This window comes from Coloeus monedula (genome assembly GCF_965178545.1).
Source record: "Coloeus monedula genome assembly, chromosome: 29".
NCBI classification, from domain to species: domain Eukaryota; kingdom Metazoa; phylum Chordata; class Aves; order Passeriformes; family Corvidae; genus Coloeus; species Coloeus monedula.
Window position 1 is genome coordinate 352735 of NC_138809.1, and position 23396 is coordinate 376130.

Sequence of the window (23396 nt, forward strand, 5' to 3'; positions counted from 1 at the left end):
CCAGAACCTCCTGGCTTCTTCCCCAGAGGTGCCTCAGGGGTGTCCTGGTTCTTTGCCCTGCAGGTCCACAAGGGCTGATACGGTGCGTGACAGTGGTGATGCTAATCAGGGCCCAGCAAAAATGAAACAGAGAGAGAAGAGCTCCTGGAACTGGTGCTTCTCACCGTTTATGGCAGAATTTGGCTCCTGTCCAGGCTGTTGGTCCCCACTGCACCAGGACAGGGATGTCACTGCAGGCAGGGTGACACCAGCCTGTGCTGGATGCCACTGGTGTGTCCCGGGGCCGTGGGGTTCCCCGGGGGCTTCCCGGGGTGCCCAGCGGGCTCAGAGGGCCACGCAGCACGGGCGCCTCTCCGCCTGTGCCGGGGCCGTGCTTGCGGGGTTCTCGCTGGCAAGTGACACCGTGTTGCTTTGGCTGCTCCTCTGCTTCTGCTTCTGCACTTTGTAGAAGATTTCTGCAAAAGAAGTGCCAGGAGGTCTGTGTGCCAGCCACGACCCCCTGGGGATGCAGGGACAGCTTCAAGCCTGCAGCCCCCACTGCTCGCCCACAGCTCAGCATTCCAGTGGCTCTCCTTCCCCTCTACACAGGGAGGGGTGACTTGAGGGGTGACAGGGGAGCAGCTCCCACAGGGTGCATCCCTGAGAGGTGCATGAGGAACACCCTGTGCTTAAGCAATTTCCTCTTGCCCAACCTGGGATTAGTGCTTCACCCTGTGCTGGGGCTGGCAGCTCACTGGGCCAGGCTGGTTCGGCACAGCACTGCACGGCACAGCATGGTGTGGTACAGCACTGCACAGCTTGGCATGGCTCAGCACGGCATGGCACACTTCACTGCCTGGATGCTGCTGGCTGCCATTCCTGGAGAGCTGCTCTTGGACTCCATCCCTGTCCCCCCAGGTCCCCATGGCTGGTTTGGCAGGATGCTGGAGACATCAAGTCATGAGCCCAGGACAACAGGAAGGAGACTGGAGATTACGGGGGAGAAGCAGCCCCCGGGGCTTCAGGGATGCCCAGGGGCCGTGAGAACAAAGCTGCGGGTGTGGGGAGTGAAACGCCCAGCACCAAAGGCTGAAAACCAAACCAGCCAGAAAGACAACACCAAAACTAGCCCCAAAGACCTCATGAAACTAGCTCCAAATAGCTCAAGTGGAGCAGGGAGAGAAGTGCTGCACATCTTCTGCCCAGCCCTGCGTCCCTGGGAAGCTACCCTGTGATGCCCTGGGATCCTGCTGCACCACGGCGCCAGTGCCCGTACCCTTCAGGATGGTCTCAAATGCTTCCTCAACATTGGTGGAGTCCAGTGCCGAGGTCTCAACGAACAGCAGCCCGTTGTTGTCTGCAAGGAAAGGAGCCCCTGAGATGATGCAGACCCCAGTGAGGATGTGGCTCCAATCCGGAGCACCTTTAGAGATGTTTAGGTATCTGCAGTGGTGCAGGTCCACGCTGTTGGGGAGGTTCTCAAGCCCCCAGCCCTGTGGCAGGGTGCCAGCCTGTACCTGCAAACATTTTTGCCTCCTCCATGGGCACCTCCCGAGCCTGTGCAAGGTCAGTCTTGTTCCCCACCAGCATGACAACGATGCTGGCCTCGGCATGGTCGTACAGCTCCTTCAGCCAGCGGTCCACCACATCGTACGTCTGGTGCTTGGTGATGTCAAACACGACCAGGGCACCCACAGCCCCTCGGTAATACCTATGACACAACCCCATCATCATTCCATGCTCCAGATCTCCCCCCAGCATCCTCACCCATGGGGCTGAACCATGAGAGCATTCCCCTCCAGGTCCCAGGAGAAGCACGGATTTCAGGCCTCCCATCCTTACGCTGAGGTGATGGCGCGGTACCGCTCCAGTCCGGCAGTGTCCCAGATCTGAGCCTTCACCACGGCGTCTCCCACCAGGATTGTGCGGGTGGAGAACTCCACGCCGATGGTGGTGCGGCTGTCGTGGTTGAACTCGTTGCGGGTAAAACGAGAGAGCAGGTTTGTTTTTCCCACCCCAGACTCCCCGATCAGGACGACTGTGGAAGGAAGGAGAAATCCCACTGGACTGCCCCAGCTACCAGCACTGGTTACATGGGCATTGCTTGCTGTCTGATGACCCCAGGCAGGCTGCAGAGCCTGGGCAGCTGTGTGGGTTTAACCCCTGGTGTGGTCACTCCTTCAGCAAATGGGGGTCCCCGTGGCAGCCCAACTGTGCTCCCTAGTGCTGGTGCGGCCCCAGAGCTGTTCAGGGGGGCCATGGCTACTGCACTCTGGGCAGCAGGAGCAGGGTGAGGATGTTGGTGGGTCCTGGGTCACCCTGCTGCAGTGGGCACCCAGAATGGGTGGCACACCGGAGCCTGTCTGTCTCCACTCGCCCAAAGGGAGCGCTGAGCTCCAGCAGAGTCCAGCCAGTAGCACCTGGCAGAAACCGGGTGGGCCCAAAGAGCTCAGGATGGGAGGTATGAGGCTGTGCCCCCATTTCTCCAGCTCAGGTTTGACCCCCGTGTCCTCTGCATGTGCCACCACCCAGGTCACCACAGCAAACGACTTTTCAATGCCCACTGCTCTCGGGGGTTATGGCATTTATGTCTCACACACTCATGCCCCAGCTTTCACAGCCCCATCCCACACCAGCAATTTGCCTGGCACTCTACACCTGCAGCCTTGGGATGAGTGTGGATCTCCCCGGGCCTCTGTGCACCCTGGTGCCGCTCACCAGCCCTGGCCTCACTGCTGTCAGTGGTCGGTGCCTGCTCCCCAGTCCCCTGACCCTGTGTAGCTCCCAGTGTCCCATCACAGCTGCAGGGAGAGTCAACAACGTCCCAGCTCGGGACACAGCAGCTCAGCGGAAAAGGCACCCTAGTTCCCTCCCCGCAGCTCCTGGCTTTCTGCTCCACTCCTTTTGGGGAAGAGGGGGGTAGCATCGAGCGCAGGACTCACCCTTGAAGACAAAGTTATAATCCTCCTCGGCGCTGCCCATGTCGCCCCGGCTGCCGCCTGCCCTCGCAGGGCCGCCCGGGGTTTCCTCCTTCCCGCTGCCAAGCCTCGAGCAGATGGCGGGGCGGGCCGGGCTCCCGGAGGCGCCGAGGGAGGAGACGGAGCGACCGAAGGCTCCTCTCTGTCGGGGAGCGAGCGGGAGCCAAGGGGGTCCCGCGGAGGGTCTGGGGCAGCGGCGGCGGCACAGGCGGGGTTGGCGACAGCGCGGCCGGTTGACTCAAGGGGTGGGACTGGGTGTCGCAGCGCAGGTTGGGCAGGTAGTGTCACCCCTGGGACCGTCACGGGGTGGCTGGAGGAGGAGCCAGGGCCTGATGCTGAGTGCGGGGTAGGCTGGGGCAGCGAGGACAGCATGAACAGTACGGGCAACACGGACAGCGTGGTCAGGGAAGGGTGCGAGGGCACTGTGGGGTGTGAGGGCAGTGTGGGCAGGGGCAGCGCAGACACAACAGCGAGGGCAACCCGAGCAGCGTGCGCAGTGAGGGTGGCACGGGCGGGGAGGGCAGCGTGGCGAGCGGAGCGCAGCGATGGCAGAGCGGGGCAGCATGGGCAGAGCGGGACAGTGTGTGGTGCGATGGCAGCAAAGGCAGACCGGGGCAGCAAGGGCAGAGGAGGGCACTCTGGGGTGTGATGGCAGCGAGGGCAGCTGTGCCAGGAGCAGAACCCCCGCTCAGCCCGGCTCCCGCCGGCCGTGAATGTTCCCTCGCCTCTGCTGCCATCGTGTGAAAGCCAGGGAAACTGGGACGGGAAGGAGCCCCCACCACCCCCAGCTATCCCAGTGCGACCAGCAGGGCTGTGCAGGGGCTCGGCTCTGTTGTAACCCCTCTTCTTTGACAGCAGCCCCTTGCAGGTTCTTGTCTTTCCCCAGGGCAATGGGCACCTCCAACTCCCAGCCCAGCCAGGTTGTGTTACCCCTCAGTTCCCGCAACAACAGACGCAATGGACACAAGCATCAAACACACTTTTATTCCCCCAGCTTTTGTATTCCCCCCACCTTATTTTTTAGGACCACACTAGAGCTCCAGGATGCCCATGGGGCCACTCACACCCAAGCCACGGCGGTGACGGTGATGGCTTTGGAGCCCAGTGGCACCTCGGAGCCCTCCGCTGCCTGCTCACGATGCGGCCACCTGCGTGAGCGGCTCCTCCAGGTACTGGACCAGCGCCTGTGCCTGCAAGCAGAAAATGGCATGAGCCATGCATGCGCAGGTGGGTTTTGCAACCTGTGTGCCCACTGCCCACTTGCTTATTGTAATTTATATTTCAGTTTAGAGCCTTAAAAAGGCGTGATGTGGCACCTGGGCAGGCATGGGGGACAGAGGAGTCTCTGCAAGGTGCAAAGAGTGCCCCAGGCATGGCAGATTCCTCCAGCCCTTCCATCCCAATCCTCTTCAACAGCTCTTTTCCGCACCAAGGCAGGGATGCAGGCCTGCAGCCCCCCTGGCCACCTCCCCACCAGCATTACCTTGGCCTTCAGCATCCCAAATCCAACTGTCTCCTTGGCATACATGCAGAGCAGCAGGTTTGCAACCCGTGTGATGGCCACTCGCCCCTCCTGCCCAGGGAGAAACAGCACCTGTCACACCCCAGCTTGGCCTGGACCCCCAGCACCACAGCCAGGTCCCCAGGGAGGGCAGGGCAGGGCCCAGCCCCACATACCATACAGTCCATGAGGATAAATTTGAGGTTGTCCTCATTGAACGCCTGGTGCCCATTCTTGTCATAGGCCACCCAGATGTTGCTGGCGATGGCTGCAGTGACCCTGGCATCAGTGTCCCCGTAGCCCGAGTAGGCAAGCAAGGACCCCTCGTTGTTCAGCAGCCTGGGAAGGACACAGTAGGGCAAACTGATGCCTTTAACACCAGACCCCCTTTCAGTACCAGGAGTAGAGCAAACCCTCACACCCAGTCCCAAGCACTGTTCCCAAGACACCCTCACTTTGCAGGCGTTTTGGCGGGGTGGTGGTGGGGGATTCAAAGCCAGAAAGCTCTGCAGTGGCACCAGGCCTGAGCAGGGCAGTGCAAGGCTGTCGTGGCTGTCTGTTGAAGCAGTGGGACCTGCCACAGGCTGGGCATGAGCCTGCTGGACAAACACTACACTGTGCATGGCCCCAGGTCTGTGCATGGCCCTGGCACTGCGCACGAGGCATCCCAGCACCAGGCATCGGGAACGGTGCAAGGCCACAGCCCCACACACTGTGCACAGCCCCAGCACCGTCTGTAGCCCAGCACCGTGCAGGGGGTGTGTGTGGCCTCAGTCCCATGCCTGCCCCTGGTGCAGCCCCTCACCTTCCCCAGGCAGGAGCAGGGAGCATCCCCCAGTGCAGGGACAGGGGCAGGCAGCATCCCTGAGGCAGGGGCAGCATGCCCGAGGCAGGGGCAGGGGCAGCATGCCCGGGGCAGGAGCAGGGACAGGGTCTGGGGCAGGAGCAAGGACAGGGGCAGGGACGGGGGAATGGTAGGCAGCATCTCCGGGCAGGGGCAGCATCCCCTGGGGCAGGGACAGGGGCAGCATCTGCCGGGGTAGGTACAAGGGAAACAACACCGGGCAGGGAAAGCATCTCCCCGCAGTGGCGGCACCCCCAACAGGGACTGCCCGGTGCCCGCCGCCCCCCGCCCGGGCCCCGCACTCACAGGGTGCTCTGGACGCCGCCGGTGTTGGCCTGGCTGAGCACCTGCGTCAGGGCCTTGGGCCGCAGCATGGCCGCCGCCGGGACCGCGGGGCGGGGGTGGGGCCGCGCCGGGCGGGGCCGTCACGGGGCCGCGCCGGGCCCGGAGCATCTCGGGGGCTGTAGTCCCGCCCGGGCCCGGCCGGCGTCCCCGTGGGAGGGGGACCCGGGGGCGCCCCGACTCCAGAGGGGCCTCGGCAGCAGAAAGGGGGCACGGGGCAGGCATGGGCCCTCGGTGACCGCGGGGGTCCGGGATGGAGCCCGCTAAAGGGGGGGGCATTGGGGGCACCGGTGGGGCAGCACCCCCGTCCCCAGGCTCTGGCACCCTCTCTGCGCTCCCGTTCTGCCTCGCGAGCCCCTGCGAGCCCCCGCCCCGCTCTGCCCCCCCCCGCCCCCGGCGCTGCCGCTGTCCCTCCGGGCCGACGGGGGGCGCTGTCGCGGGCCGAGGAGGTGCTGTGGCGCCGCTCGCGGCTCTCTGTGGCCGTGGCCCGGGCTGGCGGCGGGCGACGAAGATGGCGGAGCCGAGTGGCGGCGGCGGCGGCGGCGGCCCCGGCCCCGGGCCCGGCGGGGAAGGCCAGGCAGGGCCCGGCGGGGCGCTCATCCGCGTCACCGTGAAGACCCCCAAGGACAAGGAGGAGATCGTCATCGCGGACGGCGCCTCCGTGCGCGAGGTGGGGGCGGGGGCAGGCCGGGGGGGGGGGGCGGAGAGGCCTGGGGGGGGCTGTGGCGGGTGTTGAGGGGCGGGGGCGGCTGCTCCGGCGGTGCTGAGTGATCGAGGAGTGGGGTGAGGGTTTTTGGGGAAGGGACCTGAGTTTGGGGCCGGGGAGGAATTTCGGGCGGGCGTGAGGAGCGGGGGAAGGGGGCTCTGGGCTGGGGGGCGGTCAGAGGTTCCGGGGGGCCTCTCGGAGACCCGGATCAGGGCTGGGGCTGGCTTCGGGGGCACCCCGGGCCTTTCGGGGCACCCCGGGCCTTTGGGCCTTGCTGGAGCCAGGGTGGGAGGGAGCGGGGAGACCTGAAGGAGGGCAGGTGCTGGAGGGCTTTGGAGGGGAAACAGTCCCGAGGGCGGGAGGTGGTCCGGGGGGCTCACCTGTGGGAGGGGTCGTAGGTGTCGAAACCACAATAGTTGAGGGACTCGGAGAGCGGCTTTGGGGGTGGTGGCAGTGGGAGGGGTGTGAAGGACCGGGGTGGGGTCTGGGGGCCTGGCCCGTGGGATGGGCTGCGTGGGAGAGGGAAGGAGAGTGTTCCCTGAGCGGATGTGTAGGAAAGGTGTTGGGATTGTGGGCAGAGCCGCGTAGGTGTGTGGGGGGCTGCTGGGGAGGGCATCTGGGGTCCTGGGGGTAGATCTGGACTTGTCTGGAGGCAGATTTTCTGGGCGAGGGGAGAGGAGCCGGACAGATGTTTGGGGCCAGCGTTGGATGAGGTGGAGGAGAGGAAAGATCAGCCCTTCCACGGGCGGGCTGGGGGGGCTCTGCACCTGCTTGGGAGCTGGAGAGGGCTGGGATTGGCAAGGGCTGACTCCACGGCTGGGATTAGCAAAGGCTGGGATTGGCAAGGGCTGGTCCTGGCACTGTGGAAGTGGCGATGCCTACTGGGACAAGGTGTCATGGGCTCTGCGCTGGGCTGGCTGTGTGCTTTGGTTGGGCGCAGGGCACGAGGCCGGCGTGTGAAGGCCCTGGCAGGGATCTCTGGGCAGCAGTTCATGGCGTGGGCAGGGGCTGTGCACGTGTGGCACTCCTGCTCCTTTCCGGTCTGCTCTGGGGAGCCCATTGATACAGGGGGTGTGGAGTGAGGGCTTTGTGCAGGGAGGGCACAGAGCTGTGGGGGGGGGGAGCACGGAGCTGCGTGGGGACATAAAGCTGTGCAGGAGGGGATACAGAGCTATGCAGGCAGGGAGGGACACGGAGCTGCGTGGGGAGGAATGCAGTCAGGGTGATCCGGGGCCAGGGCTGTGCTGTCCCCAGCCTTGTTTTTAGAGTTCTGGTGCGAAGGCTGAGAGCTCTGGAACAGGTGTGTTTCACTCTCCATCCTGGTATTCCCCTCTGAATTCCCTACAGTTTGTGTATTCCAAGTGCAAGGCTTTATTTCCTTCAAAGCAATTTGGGAATGCCCCAGCATGGCCAGCAGTGAGAGTCTTGTTTGCAGGTGTAAATCCCAGAACACCACACAGTAAGGAAGATGTGTCCATGCTCTGTGGCACGCTCACAGGGAATTCAGTTGCAGAAATAGGAATTGGAGAAGACCTAGTTTGTTTCCATTGGCTGATAAAGGATTGTTCCCTTTTCCATAGAGCTCTGTCCTGTATTAAATCAGAGTTTGGCTTTCCTTAGGAAAAAAACTCAAATGAGCAGACGAAACCAGCTCAGTCATTCAGGATAAACGGTGTGTTTGGGTTAGGCCTGAAGCACAATTGGCTTTGGAAGCCTTCAGCTCTTCTGAGGGAATGGCTCTGTTCTTTCTGAGATTTACTCCACAGTTTGTGATTTCAGAGCTTGTCTTTGCTTTGGTTTGGTTTTCCTTAACACCTCAGACATCATCAGCAACTGGTGACTGTGTGGTACCTGCATGGGCTCTGAGGGCTTGTCAGTTCCTTGTGCTGTTCCCAGAGTGGATGTGATTCCTGGAGCTTTATGTTACTGGTATCAATCCTTTGCCTGAAAAATGCTCTGTTTGTTTTTCAGTTCAAAGAAGAGATTTCTAGACGGTTTAAAGCCAAACAGGATCAGCTGGTTCTGATCTTTGCTGGGAAGATCCTGAAGGATGGAGACACGTTGAATCAACATGGGATCAAAGATGGGCTCACTGTGCACTTGGTCATTAAGACTCCGCAGAAGTAAGAGTTTGGTTTCAGGGGGGCTGGGGTCAAATGGGGGTTGGGAATAACTGATTGTGATGATCCTGGTGAGCTTTCCCTGCCCCCAGCTGTGCCACGCAGCAATGGGGTTTGTCACTAACCTGTCCATGGATGACACGGCTGTGATGGTGTATGGCAGGTACCTGGAGGGGCTGGTCCTTTAACATGACCCATGTGTGTCTTGGAAGAACCCATGAGAATTGGATACTGGTTCTAGCAAACCAGCAAAAGTTCTAACAAAAGTTGCTGATGAAAGAAATTACTTTCCCAGTGAATTTGTATTGCTGTAGAAGCCAATACCTGGGTTTTCTGTCACCTCCTGCTACATACTCAGCTCTGAGCCTGCTCAGGCTCTCTGAGGTGCCACAGGGGGCACACAGCATGCAGAGTCCTGTGGGGCACCTGTGTGGCCCCTGGAGGCTGCACTGTCTGCCAGTGCAGACAGTGGATGCTCCACGTTGGGAGTGTTCAGAGGCTTGGGCTGTGCAACCACGGGCACGGGGCAGTGTGGGGGTTCACTCGTGGTGCTGCAGGTGCACCCCGTGGCAGTTCCCCGTGGGCATGTGGCTTGTGCAGCACAGACCTCAGCCTGAGAACGGGACACGGGACTGACTGCAGGGTCCTGCGGGTTTGGCTCTTCCCAGCACTTTCCAGAGGGGTGGTGAGCCTGGAAGGGTTTTGGGAACAGCTGCTGTGCTTTAGTTGCAGCCACATTTCATTGATCTTGAAAGGCCCTTCGCAGCTGTGCCTCGGGCTCCAGCTGCAGTGTGCCCCAGCTCCCAGGGAGCTCCAGGGCTATGTCTCTGTGCAGTTCTGCTGTCTCCTGGGAGAGCTGCATTAATTAAGATTTTTTTTCCACGTTTTTATTTTTTCCACCTGTTTTTTTTACAAACACAAGGAAGTGTACTGTCAGGTTCTGCAGGAGCCTCTCCTTGCATTCTGCCTCTCCAGGTAGCCTGAGAGCCTGATGCTGTTTCTGCTGTCTCCACTGTAAATGTGGTATTGGTGAACCATTTCAAAGGGTGAATCAGAGCTGTCCTGGGCTGCTCATTTTTCTCCTGCTCATAGTCCTAGATAAGGGCTTACTGAAGACATTACAGCCTCTTCCTGTGAGAAGAGGCTGAGAGAAACCAAGTGCCCTTTCTCTAGCTTCCTTCTTCCTTTTTTGTTCAGCTTCCCATTTGCTTTGTTTCCCCACTCTTTGCCTCTCTCAGTGGCCACTGGTTTCCAGCAGCAGTTGGGTTAGTGTGGACAGGGACCTTCAGGGTTGATTTTTCAAGTTCTGGAAGACTGAAAAAGGAAAGGAGATAGAGAAAAGGAATAATTCTTGGTTTGGGAAAAAAAAAATCAGGAAATGATTGTTCTTATTGTCAGAGGTATAATAGCGTTATTTGAGGTGAGTAAAGTGAATTTTGTGGTCTAATTTAATGAAAGCTCTTCAACACTAGTCCAGGACTCCCTGTTGTGACTGCAGAGGCTTCAGAAAATCTTTAAATGTTCTCTTTCAAATTCCTGTAACACTCTTGAGGAGTAACTGTGGTCACAAGGTGCTAACCTGGGTTGGTGTGTTCAGCGAAGCTGATGTCCAGCACCTGCTGCGTGGTGGCTTACAGCACAGTGTCTGTGTGGGTGTGTTAAAAGAAGCTCCAGACAACTTGTGTTGGAATAGGAGCCTCCAAGGTATCATCAAGGTACAGCCAGTGGCAGAGCTGGGAATTTGGAGCCAAGCTGGCCAGAAACGTTCGTAGCTTTGTGAGACAGGTGCTGGCTGCCTCGTGCCTCAGTTTCTCTCTTTGTACAGTAATGCTCGTGCTTCTTTTTGCCCCAGAAGCACTGATAGGAATATTCAGAAGTGCACATTCTTGTTTACCCCATCCACTAGCCCTGCTGTAACCTCCTGTGGTTTCTGTGGGAGCAGCAGAAGGATTCTCCTGTTTGGAGCACACTCATTGCTCAAGGATATGGCTGCAGTAAATAGTTCAGTGGGATTCAAGGAAGAGCTGGATACAACTCAGGGTAAGACCCGTCCAGCGGCTCTGCGTGGGCCAGGACAACATGTCAGGGGCTGCAGTGCATCAGGATGGGAGGCAGATTCCAGCAGATGGAAGGCATCTGTGAGCACAGCTGTGGATCAGTGCAGCCAGAGATGGGATGGAAGCTGGGGCTGGCTGCTGTGAGGATGACTGGTGTGCTGGGAGCCCAGTCAGCGTGGGGCGCACATCTTGTGCCCCCGCAGAGGACTCCCCTTGCCCTTCCCTGGTACCAGGAGTTTAACACTTTTGATCCTTTGCAGGGTCCAAGATTCAACATCTGCTGCTTCTGCCCCCAATGCTGCTTCTGCCCCCACTGCAAACCCTTCTTCTCCTGCTGCCTCATCTCAGCCCTCTACATCCAGCAGTGCTGGTCCGGACGCAGGGAGTGGCAGCAGACGGAGCAGCGGGTCAGGGACCGTGGGAGGTCCTGGAGATGGAGGCCCCAACAGTGCCGCATCCATCCTGTGTAAGTGGGGGCTGGGAGAAGGAAGAATTTTCTGGGATTACACCAAGGAGCTGGGGTTCTTGACCCCTGTTGTTGTATCTGCTTGCTGTGGGCTTTGCATGAGTCACTCCCATGGCACAGCTCTGTGTCTGTGCTCAAGGTAATGCCACAAGCCTTAGTGAAGTGTGCGTGTAGGGATGTCCTTCCTCAGAGCTGGCTGCCGTAGGAACACAGGATATCCCTGGATTTGTGGGGATGCAGTTCAGCTGATGAGCCCATCCTCTTTTTGCAGTTGCTGACAGTTACTGACTCATGCCTCTCTTCCCATGTGTTGTTCCCTCTCCAGCTGGCTTCGGTGGCATCACTGGGCTGGGCAACCTTGGGATGGGCTCTGCCAACTTCATGGAGCTCCAGCAGCAGATGCAGCGGCAGCTGATGTCCAACCCAGAGATGCTTTCCCAGATCATGGAGAATCCCTTGGTGCAGAACATGATGTCTAACCCTGACCTCATGAGGCAGATGATCATGGCCAATCCCCAGATGCAGCAGCTCATGGAGCGAAATCCAGAGATAAGCCACATGCTCAATAACCCAGAGCTCATGAGGCAGGTGAGTCACACCAGGGCTCAGTAAAGAGTGTTGAGGAGAGTCTTTGTGGACCAACATCAGTGTCTGCACTGCAGAGGTGGAGTGGGAATGCCAGAGCAGTGGTTTTGGAGATCTCTTCCTTCCTGCTGTGAGCTCCCCACAAACAGATGGTGGTCTTGAGTTATGTGAATACTGATTACTCAACCCACATGCTTGCAACTCTTACCTCACTTTCAGAGCTATTGAATCCATGGTGTGTTGGGAAAAAAAGGATGCTGGGATTTTCCTAGCATGCTGCCTACAAGGCTGCTGTGTTCTGATTCAGGAATGGGAGTAGAAGCAGTGCTGGAGAAGTGAAGCTACTGCAAAAGCTCTTTGTTTCTCTCTAGTTCTCTTGACAGATTACGGTGGAGACTCCAGAGCTGTACAGTGAGTGTTTCACTACCTGTATCAGCGGGGAGCACTAGTGTAGGCTGGGATCCCAGAGGGCTCTCATTGTTCCCAGAACAGAGAGGACCTGTGTCCAGAGAACTGGCTGTCTGGAAGACCAAAGGTTCATTGGAAGGGAAGCCTAAGGGATCAGTGAGAGTCTGGGTGTTAATAGCCGTTGACAGGACTCTGCTGTTTCCTGGGAAGGCTTGTCAGGAGGATTGTGCTGAATGGGCCTAGTTTCCATCTGCTTCTCGGCTATTCTGCTTTCAACTGTGTCGGCCATACATGAAATTCCAGAGCTGCAGGACTAAATTGTGAATAATCTGTACTTAAGCAGTTCCTCAAATGAGACCTGGATATTCTTTGTGCAGGGGAGACCCATCAAAAGTCTGGAGAGGGTGGAAGGATTCACTTTCCCGGTCGTTGTGTGTAGTCTGTCCAGTCTGAGTGGGAACATATGGGTGTTGGATGTTTGGATGTCCTGATACTGCTTAGGAACAGAACAGTCTCATTGAGCTGAACCGAGGCTGAGAAGGAAGAGAGCTGAGCAAGGCTGGGGAGGAGCCTGGATCCCTGGGCTCTCTTTGCTTGGATAAATGATCTCTCTGCTCTCTGCCTGTGAATAGGGTTTAGTTATCTTCTTTCTCCTGGGAGCTGAGATTTAACTCTTTCAGGTCTTGGCTGCTGACCAGGCTCTTGGTTCACTCTGGCCTTTCATGGTGCACGTGGGCCTGAGCTTTCCACCTTTTCCTTCTTCTCCCAGACGATGGAATTGGCTCGTAACCCTGCCATGATGCAGGAGATGATGCGGAACCAGGACCGTGCTTTGAGTAACCTCGAGAGCATTCCAGGAGGATACAATGCCCTGCGCCGGATGTACACGGACATCCAGGAGCCCATGTTTAGTGCAGCCAGGGAGCAGGTATTGGCTGTGTTCTTGTGAGTGGGGTGTAGTGTGGGAAGGGGGTCCTTCTCTGTCCCCTGTGCTGGGGGGGCAGTTTTCCTAGAGCGTGGCTCTTCATCTCTCCACTCCAGTGCAGGCACTGGCCGGAGAACATGGTACAGTGCCTCTCGTGACATGGGTTGAGGTGTCGGAGGAGAGACCTGCTCTGGCTCCTCCAGTCCCCCAGAAGGCTGGATGCCAGCCCTGACCGACAGGCAGGCCCTGTCACCATTAGCACAGCCCTCTGCTCCCTGGATTAGCTGGAGCCTGACGCCTTTGGAACGGAGCTGGCTCAGATCCAGTTGGCTGGTAGTGCAGGAGGAGGGAGCATGGGTCTGGCTGCAGAGGGCTGTGCAGACATACTCCAGTTCAGCATTACCTGCTGGTATGTCCGGGTGCTTTGAAAGGTGTTTTGAAGCCCTGCATTTGGGATCTGAACCTGGGGCTGTGGCCACTCCTGAGCCTGGTCTTTTTCTGAGTGAGGTGTGTTGTGGATTGCAGATTTCTCAGGAGGCGGATCATGGCACGGGTTTAGCAAATTCTGGACTTGGCTGAATATGATCGGCTGTTCCCTGGCTCACTCAGTGCTGGGGTTGGTCTGCTGGGACTAACTGATTCCATCTGTTTCTTTTTTTTTTCTCCCTAGTTTGGCAACAATCCTTTCTCTTCCTTGACGGGGAATTCTGACAGCTCAAGCTCTCAGCCTTTGCGGACGGAGAACAGAGAGCCATTGCCAAACCCCTGGAGCCCCACACCCCCTGCTTCCCAGAGTCAGGCGCCCAGCAGTGAAGGGAGCACAGGCTCGGCAACCACCCAGGGCACCCCAACTGTATCCAACCCCTTCGGGCTAAATGCTGCCAGCATCGGCGCTGGTATGTAAGGGAGGAGCCTGAGGGTGCTGCTGGCTGAGCAGGTCACCCAGATTTCCTTGGAGAGCCAGTCCCTCTGGCATTTGAGCCCTGTCTGTGGCTGTTCTCCAGAGGAATGGGTCTAGCCTACTTGCAGACACAAATGAATTATTCTGATGCGCTTGTTGCACGGTTCCTTTGGGAACTCTGCTGTCCCTGCAGCTCCCAAGAGCAGGAGAGTGGCCAGCAGAGCACTGCCATGGCTGTCCACAGCAATGTTCGCTGCTGGCTGGGGTGATGGAGTACAGGCAGTGCTGTCACCTGTCACGTTGTATTTCAGGCAATGCCGTGGTGCTCAGGCTCATCAGGGGTTTTCCTTTGTCTTCCCTTCCTCTTGCAGGCATGTTCAACAGCCCAGAGATGCAAGGACTCCTGCAGCAGATTTCGGAAAACCCTCAGCTGATGCAGAATATGATCTCTGCCCCCTACATGCGGAGCATGATGCAAACTCTTGCCCAGAACCCCGACTTTGCAGCACAGGTAAAAGTGTTGCAGTTGTCTGCTGTTGTCGGGCAGGCCATGAACCCAGTGTGAGGTCAGTCTGCTGCTGAGGTCAGACTGGTTCCTTCTGCAGACACTGGAGCACAGTGAATACACAGTTTGGCTGTATTTCTCGATAGCCTGAAGGCAGCCCCAGCTCTGAGCCCTGTGTGTTTGCAGAGCCCCTAACACAAGAGGTGGCTCTCAGAGGAACATGGGAATGGCCCTCCTCTTTGCCCATGGCCAAGTGGCCCCAATTCAACACTGCTGTCAGGAATTGAGCTGTCCTATTTTGGTCCCCCTTAGCAGGGGAGCGTGTTGAAAGCCCAGGGAGGGAGTCAGGGGCATGACTGACCTGTTCTTCATGGCTTAGTTGCGTAGGGTTTAACAGCAAGTGGCAGCAACCCTCTGACCCTGCCTACGTGTGCTGTCTCTTGCTAGATCATGGTAAATGTCCCCCTCTTTGCTGGGAATCCACAGCTTCAAGAACAGCTCCGCCTTCAGCTCCCTGTCTTCTTGCAGCAGGTAAAGGCCTCTGGCTGGCCCTGTGCTGCCCTCAGCCCCTGGCTCCAGAGCTTCTCCCCCCACTATGGGACAGGCAGGATCTCAGCTGCTTGGTCAAGTGCACTAGGAAGCATGTGGGCTTGGGGTGGCTGGGCTGAGGAAGGAAGGGGGTTGCACAGGGGAGACAAAGAGGAAGAACTTGGTTAGACAAGGTAGTCTGAATTAACTCATCTGAATTACTGGAAGATGGACTCCAGATCAGGCTTGTTAAGATACTTGGAACCCCTGTCTCTCGCTGTGTTGAATTTACAAAAATTACACAGCTAATTGTGCTAGAGCAGCTGGTTCTCAGGTAAATCAGAGTCCAAAGGCATATGCCCCCAGTTCTAATCTGATTCACCCAGTTCATTTAGGAAACCTGATGTGAGTGAGCTCTGTGAGTGTCCCTGCAGGTGAGCCCTGCAGTCTGGAGCCTTGGAGGAGGATCCAGACATGAAGGCCAGCGCTGGCCGCAGGCAAGAGGCGCAGCTCGGCACTGGCTCGGGTGTGACAGTGGTGGAGCTCTGTCTGCCTGAGCTCTCGCTGGTTGGTACCGTGGTGTCTCTCTGCCTTGGTCCCCAGATGCAGAACCCGGACTCCCTGTCCATCCTCACCAACCCTCGCGCCATGCAGGCCCTGCTCCAGATCCAGCAGGGACTCCAGACGCTGCAGACGGAGGCCCCCGGACTAGTGCCAAGGTATGGAGTGCTCCGGAGCGGGGCCATGCAGGCAGAGCTGCCATACCCAGTAGCAGCAGGCAGAACTGGCTGTGGATTCATCCAGGAGATCTGCTTAGGGTGCTCTGTCATGGGGACTTGTGCAGGTGTGTGCCTGCTCTGAGCAAGCTAATTAGCACTTGCTGCTTGCTTGTGCTTCACTGGGAAGTCCTTGACCCTTTCGTTTTGGAGAAAAGGTTTGGAATGCACTTGGTCCCTCCCCCATCCTTTGTTTGCTGCATTCAGTGTGGACTGAACTCAAGAACTTTATCTCTGGAGAACGGTATGAGATGGACAGACACAAGGCTGGGTGGGTGTGCTGGGGCAGGCTGATCTACTGGCAGCCCTCTGCTCACTGTCACCACGGGTCATGCTCCATCACAGCAGTTCTCTGCAGGCTTTTGTTAGCTCTGCTCACTCCCAGTGCCATGTGTGACCAGGACAGGGACGCAGCCGGTTCTGTTTTCAGAGCTGCCCTGTAGCAGGGCCTCAGTGAGGGCCAGCCCAGTCAAGCCTGCTGGTGCCCTGCTGCCCACTCTGGGGGGGGTGCCCAGAATGCCAGTGTCACCCTGAGCATGGCCTGCCTTCCTCTCCAGCCTCGGCTCCTTCGGCATGCCCCGGATGCCCCCGTCCTCCACAGGAGGAAGCACAATCCCGGAGAACCCCGTTCCCTCCGCTTCAACGCCGGCCAGTGCCTCTCCAACTGGGGGTGGTAACCCTCATCAGCAGCTCATGCAGCAGATGATCCAGCTGCTGGCCGGAGGAAGCTCTCAAGTACGTAACACCCAGCGGGTGCTGGCACAGGCAGGGAGGTCTCCAGGGGGGTCCCCACCCCACCCCACTCAGGGAATGTGGTCCCCAACAGTCTCTTGTGGCTGTGGTGCTCTAGGCCAGGTTTGGTGTTGGGGTCTGGCTGGCTCTTTGGGGTGTTGAACTCTTTGAGAGGTTTAAGCTCAATGTGCTGGGATCCTTCTTCCTGCACTGCTGCCACTGTCAGTACTGACCCAGTCAGGACTGACTCTGGTGTGGCTGCTGTGCCACAGCCCGGAGGGATGTGGAGACCGTCCCCACACGAGCCTGAAGCCGAGCCCGGGGTTCCTGCACAGCCATGGCTGCTGGCACTGCCCGTGTTGGATGCTGTCTGTGCTCTCTGACTCCAGGGTCTCTGTCCTTCCCCTCACAGGTGCAGAGTCCCGAAGTGCGATTCCAACAGCAGCTGGAGCAGCTGAATGCCATGGGCTTCATCAACCGTGAGGCCAATCTCCAGGCGCTCATCGCCACTGGTGGGGACATCAACGCAGCTATCGAGAGACTGCTGGGCTCCCAGCCTTCCTAAACTCTGTCCTGCTGCCCCACAGACGTCAGCACATGCATCCATACACATGCACAGGGGATCTTTCCGGAAAGCCCGCCATCATTTTCATATCTGACAGCTGTCCATGTATTTAAAACAAAAAGATACAGCTTAACCCCTGACCTTCCTACTAAGTTAAGATTTCATGTTGAAATGCTCTTTAACTGGCTTGTATGTGGATTCCAGTTCTCATCGTGGCCACAGAGACTTCAGATGTGTATTTTTTCCTAAATATGCCCTGTCTCAGACACTCTTCTCTCTTTCTCTAGATGGTAGAGGCGATACTTCTAGTTACTTACCTGAATGATTGTGTTTTGAGTAGCTTGATTTTAACTGTACATGATTCCCTCCCCTAGCCCTCCTTTCAGGCAAATATTTAAAAAATTGAGCCAAGTTTGGGGATTGGTTATTTCTCTCAGCATCTTATTGAGAATGGATCAAAAGAAAAATTGAAATTACCTGAGAATTTCTGATGTCATTTGTCTTAATGTTTCCTGGGATGAACCGAGCCCGTGTCCCTCACTCACAGGTGCCTCCGATCTCGTGGTAGAGGGTTAATGGGTGCAAAAACTGCATTTGAAGTGTGGCCTCTTTACACTCTGGGGGTGGTGTAACGGAGACCAGGGGTCTGCAGCAACCAGGTGTGCTGTTCTTGACTTTGAGTTGAAGGTGCTGTGAAGAGGAAGGTGTTTGGAAGGTGTGTTTCTGCCCAAGCCATGTAGTTCCTGTTTGGAGGTTTCAGGGGCATTGACTCCTGTGCTCAGTGGGCTCATTTCTACAAGTGTGAAAACTAAAAAAGAAATGGAAAAATAAGCTAACAGTCTTTTGCTTCACTGGAAAATGTTGAAGTTCATGTTCTTCCCAGTTTAGATCCATCCTCCACCCCCCTTCCATTCTGGTGTGTTTGAATGTTCTGACTCTCCAAGAGACTCCCCAGGACCAGCAGGGTGGTATTTCCCAGGAGCCTCCATGGCTGTGTAATTTGCATACACCATTTTTATCAAAGGAAAATAAATGCGCACAACCATCTGTCTCCCTGCATCCCTGTCTCATCCTTGCCTGCCTTGGCTCAGCTGGGCCAGTTCCCACTTATTGGGATTAATCTGTCCTGTCCTGTCCCCCGTGCTCAGCTCAGGCCCATATGGGGGTGTTATGCTCCCTGCCCACCTGGCCCCGCTGCCTTCCCTTGAGGCCAGGAAACCTTTGTCACTTCAGGAATGCTGCTGAAACTTCCCAAACACTGGTCCTAAAGTGCAGGTTTGGAAGCTTCCTTTGAACTAGAGTTGGCAATTAGCAACTCTTGGAACTGTTGAGAGCTGGGAGTTAGTGTTATTTGATAGTTTTAAGTTTCTTTCAGTGTGGGAGGATTGGGCAGAGAGGGAACAGCAGGTTTGCTGCATACCTGTAAAACCTGCTGCACCCAGCTGGCTCCGTAGCTGGAACTGGGATCGATGGGTGTTCATGTTGCTGAGAGTGTAGGTGGTGGTGGTGGTGGAGAAAACACAGGGCTGGAAACGCTCCTGCCTCTGTGTGTGCATCCTAATGAGACTGCAATCCCTTGGAGGAGGATTTAGAAAGCAGCATTAACCTCTTCTGGAGGCTGTGCACAAACGTGTGGATTGCTTTGTGCAACCTCTCCTCAGATGAGGGAAGTTTGCACAGAGCTGGTGGGGTCAGAGCTCTTCCCAAATGTTACCGATTGGCCCCTTTGCAGCTCAGAACACGCTCCTGAAAAGGCCTGGCTGAGCCTTGGGATCTCCTCAGTGTCCCTTGCCAGCACTAAGGTCTGTGTGTCCCTGCACACGCCAGCTCTTGCAAGGAATGTGCTCGTGGGAGGATGGATGGTGCAAGCAGGGAAGGGAGGGAGCAGAGCGGGTGCGCAGGGTCACAGGGAGATGTACCCCCATGGTGACTTTGAACCTCTAAGGAGCAAAATTATTCCCAACCATGTTGTTTCTGGCCAGGCAGAAATAGTCCTCCCACCCCCTCAGTGTGTTGGTTACCACAGTGCAAGGGGTCTGTGTGTGTGAGGGGATCTGTGTTGGAACAGGGACTTGGAGGGATGGAGCAGTTTGGTGATTCCAAAGCTGACTGGGAATAAATCCCTGCATGGTGGAGGAATCCTGCCACAGTGTGTGCAGATGGCTGTGAACCACTGAAGAGAGTCCACAGGAGTCTGAGAATCCCAGAATGGTTTGGGTGGGAAGAGACCTCATAGCTCATCTCATTCCACACCCCTGCCATGGGCAGGGACACCTTCCACTATTCCAGGTTGCTGCAAGCCCTGTCCAACCTGGCCTTGGACATGTCCAGGGATGGAAGAACCTCAGCTTCTCTGGGCAACCTGCACCAGGGCCTCCCCACCCTCAGAGGGAATAATTTCCTCCCAATATCCAGTGTAAGTCTCCCCTCTTTTGGTTTAAAGTCATTTCCCCTTGAGTCATCATTATCTGTCCATATAAAAAGACTTTGTCCATCATTTTCACAAGTTCCCTTTAACTCCTGAAAGGGCACAATGAGCCCTCACAGGCTGGCCAGTCCTTGGTGTGTCTTTCTTGTTTAAGTGGAAAAACACATTCCTCCTGTCTCTCCACATTGTAGCATCTGCTCTTGTGCCACTTTGGGATCACTCCTCCCCTGCTGCCAGCCCACCAGCCAAGATGCTAAAATAGAGACACAGGGCAGCCTGCAGCCTCTTTTGTCCATCTGATGCCACCTCCCATCTCTCCAGCCTCCCCCAGCAGTCTGGCAAAGCTGCCCATTCCACGCTGCTCCCAGGGGCTTTGCTGTGCTGCTCTTGTACTGCGAAGCAGAGTTGGGAGGGTCAGGCCTGTAGCTTCCTCAGTGGTGGGACACAGTAAGGCTGGGATCACCGGGAGAGAGCTTGGAGGTGGATGCAGCTGGGTCTGGTCTTTGGTACCCACAGGGGATGCAGATCTGGCCTTCCCAGGGTCCGGAGAAAAAGGCACTTTGAAGGCTGGTGAGAAGGAGCCTTTTAGTGAAACCTTAATCCCCTCCAGAGCTTCCCCTAATCCCTGGTAATGTGCTGTTCAAAGGCCCACTTCCAAAGGAACGACTGCACTTTCTCGCTCCCATACCTCTCCTTCCCGAAGGAATTGCCCAAAGGTGTTCTCACTGACTGTTTCCTCTCATTTCACTCTGATAAATAGAATTAATTATTTTAAAACATAATGAAAGAAGCAATTTCTGCAGCAGGTAGTGGCAAATCCAACTGATTGATTGGGAGAGATTTCTGCTGTCAAGGATGTATTTCCACTGCATTCCTCCCCCTTTCCCTGGAGGGGATCTGCAGCCTTTTCCCCCAATATCCCAGTGTAACGCTTCCAACTTCGAAATCAAACCTCTAAAATGTGGAGGAGGCAAAGATGGCAGGAAACCAACATCTACATTGCTTTCAAGAAACCATTCTTTTGGTTACCCAGATCTGTGGTATGGGCGGTTTCCTGTGGCCACAGCCCTGACTATGGAGGGGCAAGTTCAAAGTGACTCGAGAGGGTCAGTCGGGAAATATCCTGGGGTTAGGAGGTCATGGAGTAGGATAGCTTGGAAAATATATATATATATGTGCGTGTGTGTATGTGGAGCTGCTGCAGCACCTTTGCTCAGCCACAGGAGCCATGAGGAAGGGCTGAATGATGCTCCTCAGCCTCTCTGCCCAGTTCAGCAGCATTTAAGGGCAGAAAACCATGATTTAGAGCATGGTTGGGCCATGGCCAGCCCTGACAGCTCCCTGCTGCAGGACCTGACCATGACACATTTAGGACCATATTCATGTTTCTCTGAAATTGTTTATTTTTAATTCCACCAGCAAGCTGACACCTGGTTTCGTGTTGCTGCCTGGCTGGTGCTGGTCATGTTCACTGGAGTTTGCTGTGGGTGTTCCCAGCTTGCAGGGTTGGCTATATCAGAGCCGACACTGTCCACCAGCATGGAGTCAGTACCCAGGGGCAGACTGGGATTTGTTGTTTGCTCACTTTGACTTTGGAAACAGCGAAATCACAGGTCTTCCAGGCTGCCCCAGAGCTGACAGGGGAAGGGTGGTCCAGAGCCCCTCGCTGGAGTTGCCCTGTGAGAAAAGAAGGGAGAGGGGAGGTATTTGGGCACCTGCCCTTCGCTCCAGGTCTGCTGGGCATCTGTGTGGCACCACCTAGGGTTGGGTCTGGCTGGTGCCCCTCAGCTGGCACCCACGGCTGCATCAGGGGCTGTGTCACCCACGAAGACCCATGGGCTTCTAATGTGCACCAAGAGAGGGTTCAGGGTTCCTAAGGGGCTTCACTGCCCTTGGCTGCTGCTGGCAGTGGTGACACAAGGCTGGTGGTTGTGCCCAGTGTCCTCCCCGTGGCAGCGATGGGGCTGAGCCCCAGCTTGGTCCTTATCTCTTGCCTGGGAGCCAGTGGGCAGCTCCAGCCTGGCTCTGGCAGGGGACAGAGGAGAAGCCCCTTGGCTTTCCACACCACCCCAAGAAGAGGCTCAGCTTTTGGCAGATTTTGTGGCACTGGAATCTTCTATCCTGCCCTGCTCATGTTCTCCTGGATACCCTGGTGGGAACGTGCCCCTTCCTTGGCTGCCTCGGTTTCCCTGCCCTGTGAGACATCTGGGGTGCAGCCAGGAGATGGCTCCTCCTCAAAGGTCATCACTGCTTATTTATCCCAGCAGACAGAGCAGAAGAGTAGTAAAACATGGAGCAGCCAAGGCTGCTGCTCCCCAGGCTCAGGGCTGCTGCAGGCTCTCAGCTCATGCTACCCTGGGGATAAGCCCCACTTATCAAGGGGAGTGGAAGGAGAAGTGGGGAAACAAAGCATGAGGAGATGCAGGAGTGATGCTGGCAGGGCTGGAGCAAAGGAGGAGTTGTCCCTCAATCCCTCAACTGTTGTGTGTGAGGGCTGCAGCAGAGCAAAGTATGGAGCTGCTGCCTTGGCTGTACGTGGCCACATATGCCACTGCACAGCTCGCAGCCCACGTGCCCCCACTGCATACCTGGCACACCCCACACCCTGCACACGCCCTGTCATCACACCCTGCACTCCCTGCTGCACACCTTGCACGTGCATGCCCTGTGCGTGCCCTGCCAGGTACACCCTGTAGATCCCCCTGCACATTTTGCACCTCTCCTGGCACCCTGGTCACCCAGGGGCTGTTGCCCATCCGTTTGTCTCTGCCAGTGTTCAGTGGAGTGGTGACATGCAGGGGTCAATGCCAGCTCAGCGCTCTCCTGCTGGAGCTCAGTGCAGGCCAGTCTGAAGCATTTGCATGGGGACTCCCAAGCGCTGCCTCCCCCTCCGGACCCCGTTCTGCTCCTGCTGCCAGAGCAGAGGCAGATCCAGGGAATGCTGACACAGGGGTGTATCCCCATCTGTGCAGCATCACCCAGGCCAAACTCCTGGACAGTGGGTGAGGGGTGGGCGTGGGTGTCCCCTGCTCTGTGGGCATAGAGCTCAGGGTGCTGGCAGGAACGGCAGCTGGGCAGGAAAGTGGCCCTTGGGACAGCAGGATGGCCTTGGGGACAGCCCTGAGCAGTAGCTGCAGGGACAGGCTGTGAAGGACGAGGCCAAGGCTCTGCTGGGGCAACCACCAGACTCCTGGCTGGGCATGGACACACACGTGGCTGCACACACACACACGTACACACACACACGTACACACACACATGTACACACACACACACATGTACACACACACACATGTACACACACACACACATGTACACACATACATGTACACACACACACGTACACACATACATGTACACACACACATGTACACACATACATGTACACACACACATGTACACACACACACGTACACACATACATGTACACACACACACACCCCCACCCGCTCTGGGGCTGCAGGACTCCCCAGCGCCGGCCCATAGCAGCAAAGCAGGTGGCAGCAGCGGGCACACGCGTGTGTGACACACGGCAGAGGCAGTTGTGCATGCGCCATTCGGGGAGCAGGAACAGGACGTGCACTGGAACCGGGAGGGTAAGTGTGTGTGTGTGTGCAGGGCAGTGCCAACTCTGTGTGAGTGTGTGTGTCTGTGTGTGTGTGTGAGCACGGGTGCAGACGTGGGTATGTGCACACGTGTATGCATGGCTTTGTACGTGTGTGCACACCTGTGTCCCGGTGTCCGTGTGTCCCCGCGTCCGTGTTTCCCCGTCTGCGTATCCTCCTGTTGCCGTGTTCATGTCCCCGTGTCTGTGTATCCCCGTCCCCGTGACCCCGTGTCCGTGTATCCCCCGTCTGTGTGTTCACGTCTCTCATGTCGCCATGTCTGTGTATGCCACCATCCCCATGCCCGTGCCACCCACGTGCCCCCGTGCCCCCGCCCGTGCCACCCACGTGCCCCCGTGCCCCCATCCCCGTTCCCGTGCCCGTGACACCCCCGTGCCCCCATTCCCGTGCCCGTGACACCCCCGTGCCCCCATCCCCGTCCCCC

At 57.1% G+C, this 23396-nt stretch overlaps 3 protein-coding genes across 4 annotated transcripts; 1 reads left to right on the plus strand and 2 right to left on the minus strand.

Annotated features, from left to right (window-relative positions):
• Nucleotides 1–324: 324 nt before the first annotated feature.
• Nucleotides 325–2961, minus strand: RAB25 (RAB25, member RAS oncogene family; the record flags this gene model as incomplete). Its single annotated transcript, XM_082298561.1, has 5 exons — nt 325–455; nt 1256–1336; nt 1497–1690; nt 1822–2017; nt 2922–2961. 5 exons carry the CDS (start codon nt 2959–2961, stop codon nt 325–327), a joined length of 642 nt encoding a protein of 213 aa, XP_082154687.1.
• A 958-nt stretch (nt 2962–3919) lies between these two features.
• Nucleotides 3920–5721, minus strand: LAMTOR2 (late endosomal/lysosomal adaptor, MAPK and MTOR activator 2). The gene is made up of 4 exons (XM_082298878.1): nt 5609–5721; nt 4635–4797; nt 4441–4530; nt 3920–4147 (listed from the first exon to the last, which is right to left on the minus strand). The coding sequence occupies exons 1-4, from the start codon at nt 5674–5676 to the stop codon at nt 4091–4093; spliced, it is 378 nt and encodes a 125-aa protein (XP_082155004.1). The 5' UTR covers nt 5677–5721; the 3' UTR covers nt 3920–4090.
• Nucleotides 5722–6134: 413 nt separating this feature from the next.
• On the plus strand, nt 6135–17952 carry UBQLN4 (ubiquilin 4). 2 transcript variants are annotated; one of them, XM_082298873.1, is made up of 11 exons: nt 6135–6314; nt 8322–8473; nt 10788–10993; nt 11319–11581; nt 12756–12914; nt 13582–13807; nt 14184–14323; nt 14765–14848; nt 15449–15564; nt 16179–16356; nt 16766–17952. In XM_082298873.1, exons 1-11 carry the CDS (start codon nt 6156–6158, stop codon nt 16916–16918), a joined length of 1836 nt encoding a protein of 611 aa, XP_082154999.1. In that variant the 5' UTR covers nt 6135–6155; the 3' UTR covers nt 16919–17952. The 2 variants fall into 2 exon arrangements, with proteins under 2 accessions (XP_082154999.1, XP_082155000.1); XM_082298874.1 differs by lacking the exon at nt 14765–14848.
• The last annotated feature ends 5444 nt before the right edge of the window (nt 17953–23396 follow it).

Bases quoted from the DNA above. Each gene is read 5' to 3' on its own strand.
- LAMTOR2 (XM_082298878.1), bottom strand. From the start codon at position 5,676: ATGCTGCGGCCCAAGGCCCTGACGCAGGTGCTCAGCCAGGCCAACACC. The intron at 4,531-4,634 runs GTATGTGGGGCT...CTCCCTGGGCAG, and splicing joins TTATCCTCATGGACTGTATG to GAGGGGCGAGTGGCCATCAC. The intron at 4,148-4,440 runs GTAATGCTGGTG...TTCTGCTTGCAG, and splicing joins TTGGGATGCTGAAGGCCAAG to GCACAGGCGCTGGTCCAGTA.
- UBQLN4 (XM_082298873.1), top strand. From the start codon at position 6,156: ATGGCGGAGCCGAGTGGCGGCGGCGGCGGCGGCGGCCCCGGCCCCGGG. The intron at 12,915-13,581 runs GTATTGGCTGTG...TTTTCTCCCTAG, and splicing joins TTAGTGCAGCCAGGGAGCAG to TTTGGCAACAATCCTTTCTC. The intron at 14,849-15,448 runs GTAAAGGCCTCT...CTTGGTCCCCAG, and splicing joins TCCCTGTCTTCTTGCAGCAG to ATGCAGAACCCGGACTCCCT.